General features: G+C 34.3%; 1 protein-coding gene across 23 annotated transcripts in view; it reads left to right on the top strand.

Annotated features, from left to right (window-relative positions):
- The window catches only part of C2CD5 (C2 calcium dependent domain containing 5), a 67,369-nt gene that overhangs the window by 11,761 nt on the left and 40,831 nt on the right, over positions 1-14,777 (top strand). For 13 of the 23 annotated variants that reach the window (XM_055711413.1, XM_055711412.1, XM_055711409.1 and 10 more), the window contains 4 exons: positions 83-281; positions 2,850-3,001; positions 8,405-8,490; positions 14,100-14,208. In XM_055711413.1, the coding sequence (XP_055567388.1) occupies positions 83-281; positions 2,850-3,001; positions 8,405-8,490; positions 14,100-14,208 (546 nt within the window). Of the gene's footprint in view, positions 1-82; positions 282-1,017; positions 1,083-1,748; positions 1,874-2,849; positions 3,002-5,882; positions 6,078-8,404; positions 8,491-14,099; positions 14,209-14,777 lie in introns of those variants that run through there. The other 10 variants (XM_055711401.1, XM_055711408.1, XM_055711414.1 and 7 more) reach the window with 7 other exon arrangements.

The raw sequence follows: 14,777 nt of genomic DNA, 5'->3' as shown, positions 1-14,777 counted from the left end.
TCCAAAAACAAAGGCTGAAGACCACAAAAGAGCATAGGGAAAGTTCACTACAATTATGAGCTCTTTACCCTCTGTTTTTTAGGTGAACTACAAAGGAAGATTGGCTTGAAGGTGCTTGAAATGAGAGGAAATGCTGTTGTTGGTTATTTGCAGTGTTTTGATTTGGAGGGAGAGTCTGGACTAGTAGTGCGAGCCATAGGAACAGCCTGCACGTTGGATAAATTAAGTAACACATCAGCGTTTTTACCTGCATGTAACTCCCCATCCAAAGAAATGAAGGAGTAAGTATGAATTACGAGTTTGTAGGGAAATGAGTTTCATCTCTCTTTTCGTATTCATTCAGTTTTACATAATCAGTGTTATTTATTTTTTTCCCCAGAATTTGTTTTTCTTTTGTAGTTTTATTTGTCTGCAACTCAGTTTATATTCCACAGTTTTGAAATGTTTTAGGTTGGTTTACTTAGGTTATTTCTTTAGAAGCTGGAGCGGTAATCCTTACTTAATATGGCTTTTTTGAATTTCTGTAGCAACGGTATTATGTATCCTTGGGTTGTGATCCACCAGTTTCCTAACTAATAATTAGTTCTGCTTTGACTCTTGTGTTTGTACAATAAATATTTTTGAGGGCTTTTTATGATATACTTTCTGTTCAAGATTTTCCAAGTTCAGTACAATCAAGTTTGAGCGTTTCTGCTGAGCATATAAGAGAAGATACATTTTGTCAGTCATTTAGAGAATGACCCTGAAGTAGTCTTTTTTTTTTTTTTTTTTGGTGATTTGCTTTTTTTCTGTTGCAGAATAAGTAGGGCTATTGCAAAACAGGTAGTTGAACAGTGTACTTGCAGAGAAAACATTTTATGATGAGAGGTAGAATTTCTTGATCTTTAGTTATATTTACTGCAGCACCAAACACATTAAAAATGCAATTTTTTAATGTTTGTACAAATAGAAAAATACTTGCAGTTGTCTTTGAATTGTTACTACTTTGTTGCTTGGATAAATTTTTCTGTTTGGTAGAGCAATCCAATTTCTGGAAGGAAAAAAACACCAAAAAGCATACTACTAATGCTGTGTTTCCAGAGGTATTACTTGAATTAGCCATTTTCATTAACTTAAACTGTTTTGTCATTACAATAGTAATTGGGTATTTTTGTCATGTAGGCATCAATATGCTCTGACTTCTCAAAATTACTGGTTTCTATTTCATATCATAGCTTGTTTACTTGTCTTAATTTAAAAAAATTGCCATCAAAAGAGCTTTTGGATACAATGCAGCATAAAATAACAGTGGTGATTTAAAAAAGAAAAACCAGAGGTGGACCTGGTAACTACTAATTTAAAAGGCATTCCTAAATAAATCAGTAGCTTTCACTCTGAGCAAAATGTTGAAATTCCACCCCCCAAGTAATCCATGTTCAGCTTGGTGGTGGATATTGTCAGAATCATTGTCCCTCAGTGCAAAAAATGGGAATGTTTCTCAAATCATCTAATACTTCTTACTCTTGGCTTTACTAACTTGATGCCCTGTTGCCAAAGATTCACGTTCATGAGCTAGTACTTAAGCCGTTCCTTTCTCTCTTTTTATTTCATCTGGACTCTTGCATGCTAGGAATTTAAATTCTTAGAGTCTGCTTAAAGTAAGAGATCTCCTCTAGCTAAACTTCCCTGAAATAATTTATAACATAACTTTGCAACCTGTTTGTATGTATTGTTTTCTTTTCTTCCACCTTGGCTGCAAATTCTCTCAGGTCTCCGCTGGTTCATCCGCCAAGCCATGGATGCCGCTCGACTCACAACAGCCCAATTCACACTGCTACTGGCTCACGACTTACTCAGAACTTCTCTGTGTCTGTTCCCACTCTCATCTACACTGGTACGAGACTGCTCAGACTCAAGAGCTGGGGAGAGGCAGGCCACAGGCACAGTGGTCGCAAAGTGCAGGCAGGCAGGCAGTGTAGGCAGGTACCACCCATCTTTTCTCCTCATTTTCTCATGGAGACACCTGTTGTCAGTGAAGAACTACCCTGTGTGCAGCTGCTGAAATAAAGGCAATAGTTTCTTGAAAATGCATCAGTCTCTTCCACAAAGCCACACTCTTCATTTCTTTTTAACATGGTTACTTCCTACGAAATTAAAAATAAGTTGATATATCTGGGGAACATTCATTATTTTACAGTTATTGGAGGAAATAATGTTTTGATTGGAGTTCATAATTGCTTTCAAGAATAATTCAGATATGGTATTTAGGTTTTAAAGTGGTTGTAGGAAGGTTATGTGCCATTTGTGGAAGAGATGGTTTTAGATATCAGGTAAGTCAATCTGTGCATAAGTGAACTGTTTGTCAATATAGTTGTTCCCGTAAAGATTCTCCTCTTTGCTCTGTTTTTAGCTGTGGCATGCTGCTGATGCTATAGGATAAGGAAACATTTTTTTTTTTTTTCTTAAAATGCATATGTGTGTATATACATAAATGTACGAATATGTATAAACACAAATATAATTTGAAATCATTTTTTCTTTATTAAACTAACTCAAAGCATTGTGTATTTGACCAGATTTTTAAGCCATAAACGGTTTTCAATTTCTTATTTTGCATATATATAATTTTTTTGTCACATCTCATGCCTTTCATTTGGCTTAATTGTTTCATTGTAGATTATCAGCATCTATCTGTAGAATGCTGAATGGGTAAAACAGCATTTCTTTGCCGCTGGCCTCATCCCCAGTCTCGCACCTAAGGAATAGCTGCTGGCCCTGCCCCAATCCCATCCTGGTGTTTGGATCATGCTGCTGTCAGCCAGGTCCTTTGGCACAGGATTACTGAATATGTTTCCACCTTCTTCTGGCAGGATTCCCTTCAATGAAGATCCCAATCCCAATACTCATTCATCAGGACCCTCCACCCCTCTGAAAAACCAAACCTATTCCTTTTCACCTTCCAAGTCCTACAGTCGACAGTCCTCTTCTTCTGACACAGATTTGAGTTTGACACCCAAAACTGGTAAGGCGCTTCCACCCACTTTTTTTTTTTATTTCTGTTTCTCTTTTTATATTTTCATTCAACCCCTTTTTGCTTTTTGGCATTTAAGTTATCAAAATGATGTGGAAATTGGAGACTTCAGATATCACACCTCAAGCTTGAAGAGGTTTCACTAGGGTGAAAATTTAAATCCTGCCTATATTTCCACTCTTCCAGATAAAGTTAAAATGACATCTGTGACACAACTGTATTCAAGTCAAAATAAAACATCTTAGCACATTAAGGGAGTCCAAAGTACTTGCCTTTTTCTTATTTCCTCCATTTCATATTACAAATCATGGGAGTGCATTTCTTACCATGGTACGTTAAGGACAGTGTTACTAATATGTAGTCTTCAAGCCTAATGTGTTGTACGATAAGTATATTGTATACATTTTTCTGTGATTTTTAACTCCTTTTTGCAAATGCAATACTAGAAATGTAGCAGCTGCTGTCTTTTTTTTATCTCCTTGGCATATGGAAATGGCTATACATTTTGAAAGTGAATTAAATTATACTCCAGACATCTTCAAAAAGGCATTTTTCTTTCTTCATTGGTCTATCATTATTTCTTCGACTTGTTTTCTCCCTCCTTTTTTTTCAGTCTGTGGTTAGAATCATGTCAGTAATGTCAGCACAGCTCAAAGAATTATTATCTGTTTATTCTCCATTTTGTGACCAGTTTTGCTACTGTAGGGCAAAATATTTTGCAGAATTGTTTATAAAAGTTTGGTTGCCTTTTAAATGCTGTTTTAAGTTGTGGTATTTGAAGCTCAGAACATTCTTGTCTCCATCTAATCTAGAAAACTTTTACGCATATTGAAGTAGTTGGTTCAGCTTTACTTGATAGCACCCCTTGCAATTATTTTTTCAAGCTGACAAGTTAAATGTTGCCTTCAAATGCAGTTCTAGTAAATATTTTAACTAGTTTATTCCCTAGGTATCTGTTAAAAAATATTCCCAATTAGGAAGATGTCTTAGTACTGTCTTCTCTGCCCTTTTTAAAAACACAAGCAAAAGGACACTTTTTTTTTTTGTTGTTGTTGTTCTTTTGTGTAAGTGGTGAGTGTTCTGTGGATAACCTGTGGTGGTCCCTTGTTTAAAGGACCTAGAAATATAACTGGATGCTTTTTATGCGGGAGAACCACAAATTCATGTGTTTGGTTTACTGAATATTTGAAAACCTGTTTCTTTTGGTCAGATTTTCCTTGGTAAGGATCGTGTTGTATTAAGAATTTAAATGTAACATACATGGTCATCTTTATAGATGTAAATGTTCTGAATTCATGAAGGTGGCAACTCGTTATGAATTTGTAAAGTTTTAAAGCAGCAACCTTAATATCGTTCCTGGTGATGTTCTGTAGGTGAATGGACCCTCTCGTCTTTAGTCGTCAGTTCATTCAGAACTGAAGCAGATTGTGTAATTGGTACCTCTTATTTTTAGGCATTTTTCAAGTATATAAAGATACTTTTTAGCTATCTTTTTAGTGTTAAAGTTAATAGTGGGCATACTTTTGCTTGCTAGCACTGTCTTTTTAGCGGCTTTTAACTCTGCTACTGAAGCTTGTCTAAAGAGGATTTGCTGGTTGCATTTAAAAACTCTGTGTCTTGATGTGACATACTAGGTTTTGAATTTTAATAGCGTAAAAGGACCGTACCTCTTGAGTCATTTGTTTTACCTTTTACCAAAAATTCGATGATGTACACAAGATACTTCCGTAACATACTAAATTCAGTATGTTGTTTTTAACAATTCACTGTATATGTTTAGCCATCTGTTTTCATTTCCTAAGACTGTTACTGTGTTGGAATATTTCAGTATGAATGTTGGTGATGCTAGTTTTGAAAAAAAAAAAAAAAAAAAAAAGAAATGCAAACATCTCACATGACACATTAAACATCAAATTTGAGATACTCATTACTCAAGATTGGCTGATGTGAGAAATGAAGTATTTTCTGATGTTTTTGCAGTACAGTTTGTTCCTCTCTTTCTCAGTCAGGTAGCTAGTGTGTTCACATGTTTGAGATGGAGACTAACCTGGAAAAAGAGTGCAGATACCACAATTTCACAATATGAGTAACTAAATACAGGAGATTGAAACTTGGATCTGCTTAAGCATCTAGTTTTCAGTAGCTCCAAATCAGGATCTTAGTGTCTTTTATAAAATACAGTTGTGTTTGTGTTATCCATTCTCATCTGTATCTGGTCTAAATATAAGGGGAAATTATTCTGTGCTGAGAAAGCTTGTTTTGGTTTGAAATTGGACGACTTCTGTGAATAGTGATATTTACGCCACTGCAAACTAAGAGAATATCAAACTGACAAAAAATGTGACATTTTAATCAGGTGATACATTTTGATGTGACATAGTATATGTTTGGAGGAAATTGAGAAGGTCAGAACTCCTTTTCTTTGTGGGAAATTAAAATTCAACGAGATTTAGAACTCAGAGTCATAAAGCAAATCCATGGCTTCTCTGGAAAATAACTTTTTGTACCTAAATAATGAAAGCAATCAGATTAAGTGTGTGAGAAGACTTTGTTATTTAGCCTTTACTCCATAGTATTTGTTATCAAATTTTGCAGAAAATTTAAAATAAATGTTAGATTACCATGGCTTTTAAAGAAGTTAATTTCAAACTAAAGTTAATCAGGTCATTATTTTTGAGAATATGCTTCTCATTCACATTGTGGAACTGTATTGTCATTCCATTTCTTTGTATGTTGAGAAATAATTTAGCAGTAAGTGCTGGTTCATTTGGAGAGAAAAAAAAAAAAAAGGCTTCATTTTGATTTCTTCCGTCTGTTTCTTTAGTCATCTTCTGAATCTACATCTCTTTGTCTCTATTACTTTCCTCCACAGCACCTTCCCCACAGGGACCTAGGATTTTCCTGTTTCCCAGCTCCCCTACACTCTCTTGTGATTCCCCACATCTTAAAAAGTCCTGTCTCCTCCTCTCGGGGTCTAGCCTTAACCCTCTACACTCTAGCCATGTCAGCCCAGTTGTTCTGAGGAAAAGTGTTTCTTTCACTGAAGAGCTGCTTCTGGCTGCTTCTGGTAGGATCAATCTATTCTGGCCTTTAATTAAACTTTTAAGAAAATGTTGTTGTTACTTAATATAGGGGCATTTAACACACAGCCTTCTATAACCTTTTGTTTTTGTTCAGTTAGCCTCTGAAAACTGCTGGCTACATGACTATTCATACCATCTTTCACCTCTGCCCCAGAAACGTTAAACAGCTTCAGGGATTCTTAAGGATTTGAAACATATGTAGTTTATGCTGCAGAACTTTATCCTTTACCCTTGCAAAGCTTCCTTTGGTAATTGGACTAAAATTCTGGGGGTTTTACCCCCCCTTATTGCTTTCAGTTGTTCCTATATTTTGCATGGAACAAGCACTTGCTCATTAATTCATTCATAATTTATTGAAATAATGACTATCAGGTGGCTAGCTTTTTAATCTTTTTAACAAAGCCTGTACAAACTTTTTATTTGTACTGCCTCCTTTTCCATTTCACTGACATGCATTATTTCACAGATTTAAATAGTTGATACTACTGCTTTTTCTGTAGAAACTCTTTTGATTAGTTTGTATTTCTTTGAGTTTGTTTCATGTCCAGTATTTATGCTGTTTGTCTGTATTAAATATTGTATAGTCCCTGACAATGATATTTAGAATCAATGCCAAATAGTAAAAGCAATTTAATCTTGTTTAATGGGACTATACAGATACTATTTTTGTTTCCTTATCCAAGAACAGCTAAAAATATTTGTTAAAAATTATACTATTTTAATATTTAATTATATGGTAATGATAGTCTGGTAATTCTTGAAAATGTTAGGAATGAATTAACATATATTATTAAGTCTGGTGTTATTTCCAGATCTGGTTAAAACATATAACTGCACTTTGTATATGTACAATCTCATTCATGTTTATTAGATGCTTGATCAGAAGATAAAACTATCAAGTTATGTTAAACTAGTTACAAATTCTGTAAAAAAAAATAATCTTGGCTTCATTCATAACTGTTTGCACTGTGCTGTTTGTATTTCATCCTGCTCCTGACACTTTTTTTTTTTTTTAAAAAAATCCTGTGATTTCCTGTACAACTCAGGTGTTTATTTTTGCTTTGTCCAGTTAGCACTAATGGTTTTAGATATAAGAAATACCAATGATAGTATGTTTTCAGGCATGAAATATTACCAAGAAAATCTGATTCACCAGCATTGTGTTTACTTTAGGAAAAACACAATCTTGGTATGTGTTTATTTTTTTTACTTTTGTGATTTCAAACCGTAGAGCAGATAACCTTCTGTCATACATATAACCTGCATCTTGACACACTCAGTTAAGAGTACAGTTCCTTGATAACAGTTAATTCAATAGTGAAGGTATTTGTGTATCTAAAACTTTCCATCTCTTCAGAAAAGCTCCTGTACTGGGGAGGTGGGTGTAAAATATATGGGAGTAAAATATATGAAAGAAAGAAAGAAAGAAAGAAAATTACCCATATTATGCAAAATTGGAGTTTATTTCTTATTTTCATTTTACAGATAATCTGCAGGTTATGCGTATGCAAATATAGTAATCAGTGTGGCAGTTTTAAATGCTGAGCAGTAGTCCTTAGTTTTTTGGAATGAATCAGATAAGCGAATATTTCATTGCATAGATATTAAAGAAAATTAATCGGTAATTTTTTTCAGTTTATATCTCAAATCAAAGGATTTGCATTGCTTTTCACTGCTGTAATTATGTGTATAGTCTCTTCCCAGTGATTAGGAAAGGTGATTTAGTTATTCTGAAACTTTGAGAAAGCCTGATTGTTACTAGTTTTTAAAAAAATTATGATAGTAGGGAGAGATACTTGGCTAGAGTAATCTGTCAGAGAATCATCATTCAACAGTGTGGACTTAGTGGTGATTTTGCAGCCCTTTTTGGTAAGGGCTGAAAATCTGATGATGTAGAAACCTGTGAAAAGCAGAGGAGGTAGATGTATATTGAAACCATAGGCAAAACTCCACAATAGTAACAAGAAAAAAACCCACAAGTTGTGTGTCTTAGGAAAAAAGCACAGATCTTTAAGTCTTTGTATGTTGAAGGGTTTTTTAAATTTTATTTCAGGTTGATAGCAGAAAAAGATCTTAATTTTTTTTGGTGTCCAAATGCTAAAAGAACACCACTAGTCATGTGAAAACCAAACCCCAAAACAACTCCCCCCCGCCAATTAAACTGTGATGCTCAGCATTTTTTTCCCTGAGAATTAGAATTATGGGAATAATTTGACTGTTTTCAATGACTATTTTATATATTTTTAAATCAAAGTTTGATTACAAATTATAATATGTTTCTTTGAATGTCATTTGTACTGATACTCTTCAGGAATGGGCAGTGGGAGTGCTGGAAAAGAAGGGGGGCCGTTTAAAACTCTTTTAAGACAACAGACTCAGTCGGCTCTGGAACAAAGGGTAAGGCATTTTATACTTACAACTTCTGATCTACTAAAGTGAAAATCTAGTTTGTAGTAAATTAAGTGGTTCCTTGCTACTTTCTGTTTAAATGTGTAATTTTTAGGTTTTTACTGCAGATGTTAGAAGTTGAATAGCTCTTTTATACACAAATTTTAATATATTACTAAAGAATTAAGAAAAGTGGAGCAAATAACTGTAATGTGCACAGCACTGTAATCACAACACACAGTGATTACGGTTGGTGTTACAAGAAATAGTTACAGCGAAAATTACTGTTCTTTAGTCTCTGTTACTGATGCCTGTGTAAGGTAAACTCTTTATTATCATGTATTTAGTTAAGTTTTTACAGAAGCCGAATTCAGAAACATTGGAATAGATTTAAAGAAGGTGAAAATCCCAGTTATAATTGTGAAAACTTTCAATTTTGAAAAGTAGTTTGATGCATAACTTAGCCTTCGATCTACTACGTGGTATGGTGTGCATGTAGCCTTTAAAAACTGGTAACTTAAACAAGCCCTAAACAAGCTTTATAGATTTACAGTTCTTTTAAGAACCTCTATAGGACTAAAAATGCTATCTGTTATTATGCTGAATAGGCTGTATAATAAAAACACTTTTTTTAATTCTTTGTGTAAATTTGGAATGCGTGCTTGCAACTTTTTTGATAGATTATATACTGATTTTGTCAAAATGTTATTAGTGAGCTGTCTTGAAGAAATACGACTGCTTTGCAATTTTGAAATAAATTCTAGTTTAATTACAGTTTCTGACTGTCTGAACTACTTACGTAGAACCCTATACGTTTGTTGAAAACAAAATCAGCGACATCTGTAAAATATAAGTGAATAGCTAACATTTTGAGTAAGTCGATGATTCTCTTCTCATTTTTTGTGTTATCCGTTGCTAAGGGAGGATCGCCTCATAGGTTCTGTAGAAGGCGGGTATGTTCCAAAACATTGTGTGACACTTTTTGTAGCCCTTTTTTCTTGTATTGAGGATTTCAAAACAATTATTTGAAATATTTTGATTTTCTTTTTTGTGAGGTTCTTCAGATTTCGTTGTAATCTTGTTTATGCAGGTTTTTTTAATACTTGTTCTGTTATTTTAAGAGCATTTATCAGATCGGCATATTTTTGCTTACTTAGTATTTTGCATGTTGATACATTTCAATTACAATTTTAATTTCTCTTCAAATAAAAATCCATGGCTATTTGCTTTTAATGTTTTAGTTTGAAAAACATGCTTTAAGAAGAGCCTTTTCTCTGTTTACCTTTGATTTTGCTAGCATTTCAGACATTTCATGGCTGATCTTTTACTTCCTTAGGAAGCTTTTTAGAAACAATTAGGAATGTATATTAAGAGCACTTGATGTATTTTTAGAGCTTGAATTATTAGCACATTGTTTTTATAAGGCCTGTATATTCTCTAGTGGGAAAAAAATACCGTAAAATAGGATGATAAAATGTTGAGTCTGTTGATGATGATTTAGCAAGCATGCGGACTGTGAATTGATACAAAAACCACGTGCATACTGTCTTTCTGAAAGCTTCATATTGGATGTGTTTTTCCTATGGTTACCTCTTAGGGTTACCTTAAAGTTGAGTTACTTACATAGAATGAATAACACAAGGTTTTTTATTTTGATATTGCACATGTAAATAGGGCACTGTAGTTACTTGTCTGAGTTAGGGTAGCATTTATTTGGGAAAACAAAGAATAAATTCAGTATGTATAATACATTTCAGTTATGTGTTAGATATTTAGTAAGTTCTTTTGAGTATTAGCTCAGTTTAATTTGGTATATGGTAATGCTAAGGCATGTTTAAACGAGTTTGTTTAACTGTTTGTCTCCACAGCTTTGTTTTTTGATCAAATGTGGTTTTAATGTGTTCCTTAAATAACTCTAATTGCAAACCAGAACAGATTTTGTTGGAAGGGTAATATTACTCAATTTCTTCCAGTAAAATACACCAGCTGTGGAAAACTCATACATATGTTATATTTTACATTAGTATATTTTTAGCAATTCACAGGGTGCATGTTGATAGCAAGTGTAACTATAGCACAGTTATCTTTGTGTATATTTCTATCTATAAATGTATATGCTCTATTTCCGTCAGGGGGCAAATGTGAGCTTACTTTACACATAAAAATTGGCTTGCATTTTTGTAGAAATGGCCAAATGCTGCCCTTAATGGTATTTTGTGTCTCTGTTGGCTTCAACTTGGACAATTGCTGTTTATTCCTCCATGTCTGCATTCTGCAAGTGCTTGAGAGATCTTTTCTGCTGCCTTTTCAAAATGGAGATCTGTTGATCGCCATCTCTGAAGAGCACTGCTAGATAACTGTTGTGTTAGAGCGCAGTTCTCTGTGTGATTCTTTTGGCTGAAATGCTGACTTAAGCAACTTTAATTTCTTGTGACTTCTTGTTACTATCCAGCCCATCCCCTCAGGTCAGCTGAAGAAAAATTTTAAGGTTGTTTGGTCACCTTGTGAGATGGCACAGTAAATGTGTTTAGAATAAAAACAATTTAACCAGGAAATTAACAGTATTATCATGTGGACTAGTTCTCTACTCTGGTTCAGCCCTAAAAGCTCTATGAACATACCTGAGCATTACAAGCATTATCTGAGGGAGTGGTACGATGATGGCAACGAATGAATGGCTGGAAGAGAATATGAGAACTGGTTCAGCCGGCACTAACACCAGATGATATGTGTGTGTAGCCTTGTTCCATGTGCTTTTTCATTATTTTGTGTGTCTGTGTATGAAATGTATGAACAGAAGAATACTGGCAATACATGTATGTGTATACACAAACATTTTTAAAGTATTGTATTAAACAAATATTCATGAGGATTTTATTTAACCTTATCAAGCTTTCCTGAAATGCCAGCTATGAAATCTCTATGTAGTTGCAAGGATTAAAGCAGTAACAGTTCTTTCAGGGTCTTTGCAGTCAAGGGACTGTGAAATGTTGCAGTGAATTGGCATTGGTAAAATAATTAACCATCTTCAGTTGTAGCGTGGAAACTTTTAAGTTTCATCATGTCTCCTCACACACGGGAATACTCTGCTTGCATCACCTTGAGGTAGTTCTTTGCACATTGCAGTAATAGAGGAGATTTGTGATACGGAAGTACTGCATCTGGTTCTTACGGGATTTCTGTTTCCATGCAATAAGTATAGCTTTTATATTTTTGAATTGAGGCTGGAAATTGTTTTTGAGTAACGTAATGCTAAAAACCCTAAAACCTATAAATGAGCTTAAAAAAAAGAAAAAAAAAAAGGGGTGGGGTGGGGAGAAAGCCATCTTACGAAGTGATGCAATTCCATCTGCATCAGAATGAATGAGACATTGTTAATGGAATTGGAGTATGTCAGAATGGTTCCATGAGTCAGTTACCCAGACTTGTCTGTGGCTGAAATTAACTGATAAGACATAGGTCTAATTTTAAGATGTATGATAATATAGGCTTGCAAGTATCGATATATTGGCAGAGATGAAACTATGTTAGTAGTTTGAAGTTTTATGCCTGGTTTGTAGGGTAGAGAATCAGGCAAACGAAGTCTGAATATGTTAGAATTACTTGCAACCTTATGAAAATGAACAGAAACAGAAGGTAATTTCTGAATCTCAATAGAGATTAAAAAGCATTGGATTTGTTTATGCTTGAGAGCATGGAGTATCACTCACTTTGGTCACTACGTACTGCCTTAGTACAATGTAAGGGTGAGTATATATATGTATGTATAAAATACAAATGTAGTTTAGGTTTAATGGAGTTTCATATAGGTGGCATATGCATACACTGATTTCTGTACTTCTGGGAAAGCAAATTATTTTTTAAGTCATTAATGTGGGATAACTGTATTCAAGGGACAGAGCAAGTATGTTACATATTGAGTGAGTGTAATGGATACAGGGACAAATACTACTAGTACACTTTTGACTCACTGAACAGTTGATATTACAGAGCCACAGTGAAAGAGGGTTCTAACAAAGTGCTGATGTACTGCATTTTTTCTATTTTTTGGCATGAAAAACTTACAGAAAAGTAGTTCAAACTGTGTTGTAGTCAGAGCTTTCTCAACCGTTCTGATAACCTGCAGTTAGAACCTTTCTGGAGCCCTCTCTAGAGATCCATCCGTGCTCCTGAAGACAGATTAGTCGAGCAGATTTGCAGAGTCCTATGGTGAAATGTTCCTGCTTTTGAAGGCACAGCTGTAGGTTTTGGTGTTTTTTGGGGTTGGTGGCTTCCCGCCCCCCCCCCCCCCCCCCCCGCCCCGCCCCCTTTCTGGTTGTTGATACTATGGTTGTTGATTTCAAAGTTTGCCTCTTAGACTCAAAATTAAGTCAAACAAAAATCCAGAAAACTTGAAGTTTGTAGGACCTTTTAGAAGTTCTAAGAGTTCTAATAACATGGGTGCTAAGAATTCTGAAATGTTAGTTTTTAATTTTGCATTGGGCTTTAGTTTAAGAGGACTTTTCATGCCATGTATTGCTGGAAGAGCCATGATCCTAATTTAATCTGCAGCATGTGCATTGTTTAGATAGAAGCTCAGTTGAACTGTACTGTTGCAAGTACTTCAATTACGTGAGAAAGGAATCTGTACTGTACTTTCATATATAATGAGTGTTTATTTTTTCCATTTAACCAATCATCATGACTATACAAACCATGATTGCATGATTTTTCTTTTTCTTTGTTTGCCTCTATGCATTTAAAATTGCTGAACATAAATCTTTTGCCTTTCCCCCATAAGTGTGCTATCAACATGTATATACATCCCATAGAATATAGAAAATAAAATCTTCTAATTTTTGGCTCACCTTCTTTGAATATGACTGGTTTATTTCATCATGTGTGTCATGAGAAATTACTATTATCACTTACTTTGCCTCTTGTATGAACTAAATTTTTGAGTAGTTTCTAATACTTATTAATTCTATATTTTCATTAGGAATTGGTAAAAAACGATTTATGCAAATGAATTGGAAGTGGATTTCCTTAGTTTAAGAACTTACAGTTGTATTTCAAAGACTTTATGCTAGAAGATGAATATTTACTTGTTAATGTAGAGCTTGTGATTCTAGCAGAGCAGTCAGTTAATATTTTCTAGGTATGTTCTCCTGTAATTAGATACTCATAATTCTTACAAGGCTACAGTTTGTTTTATCCTGTGCTTCAGGATCAGACTGCAGTCAATTGTAACACTAAGACCTAAAAAAAGGAGAAAAATGTTCCTTTATTTTGTATCAGCTAATGAATGTAGAATTATGTTGTTTAGCTGCCATCCTGAAAGTGGACCAATAGAGGCTCTGTTAACAGGAATATGTAAAGTTTTGATTATTTATTAAAATTGTGCTGAGATACAATTTATGGGGGAAAAGTATTCTTACACTGTATAATACCTCTGCTTTTATTATACTATGCGTCTATGGAGATGCATGGTTACGTAGTGCTTAGTAAGCCTGAAGAGCGTTTGGCCTAATGTAACTGCTTTGCCTGTATTTCAGGGAAATATCAATTCACTGCATGTTTATTGGCAATCAGCAGTGATTGGTAAGCAGTCATTTGATGTTTGTTTTTAATCATAACAGGAATTTCCGTTTTTTACCTTGACGACCTTTCCACCAGGCTTTCTTGTCCACGTTGGTGGTGTTGTCAGTGCACGGTCTGTGAAGCTCCTGGATCGCATTCACAATCCTGGTATGTTAACACAAGAACAACTTCCTTGCCCAAGTCCAGTCATAATGATTGCATACTTCAGATCTTTATAACTTTATAACATAGCAGTATTTGAATATACAAATCTGTTCTAACACTGTATAAACAACTCAATATTTTTCAGACAATCATTTAAACTTGAAAAATAATAATCATTCAGAGGGTGTGTTTTTAGTGAGAAACTTTTCAGCAAGTTAATGAAGTAACAAAAATACTCTGAAACCAGTATCTTTGCCCTAAATGTCTTTGAATTATTGAGGATTAAGTTATTTTTTTACCACTTTTTAATATTAAAACTTGATGCAAATTTTCAATTAAAACAAAAATAAGATGAAATGCTTGATCTTAACTGTGAATGTTTTTTAATTTTCAGCTCCTTGAAATCCTTAAGGACTAATGACTACAGTTTATCTCCATACATGTTTTTAACCTCTTTTGATAAAACCTTACAGCTTTGTTTCTGTTCTTAAAAACATATAATGAACAACACTTCAAGATTTTTACTTAATATTTACCTGGGAACCCCAGTACTGGAACATGTGTATTTTGCG

Source organism: Falco cherrug, chromosome 5 (assembly GCF_023634085.1).
Source record: "Falco cherrug isolate bFalChe1 chromosome 5, bFalChe1.pri, whole genome shotgun sequence".
Taxonomy (NCBI): Eukaryota; Metazoa; Chordata; class Aves; order Falconiformes; family Falconidae; genus Falco; species Falco cherrug.
This window is presented reverse-complemented; position numbering and strand designations above follow the sequence as displayed.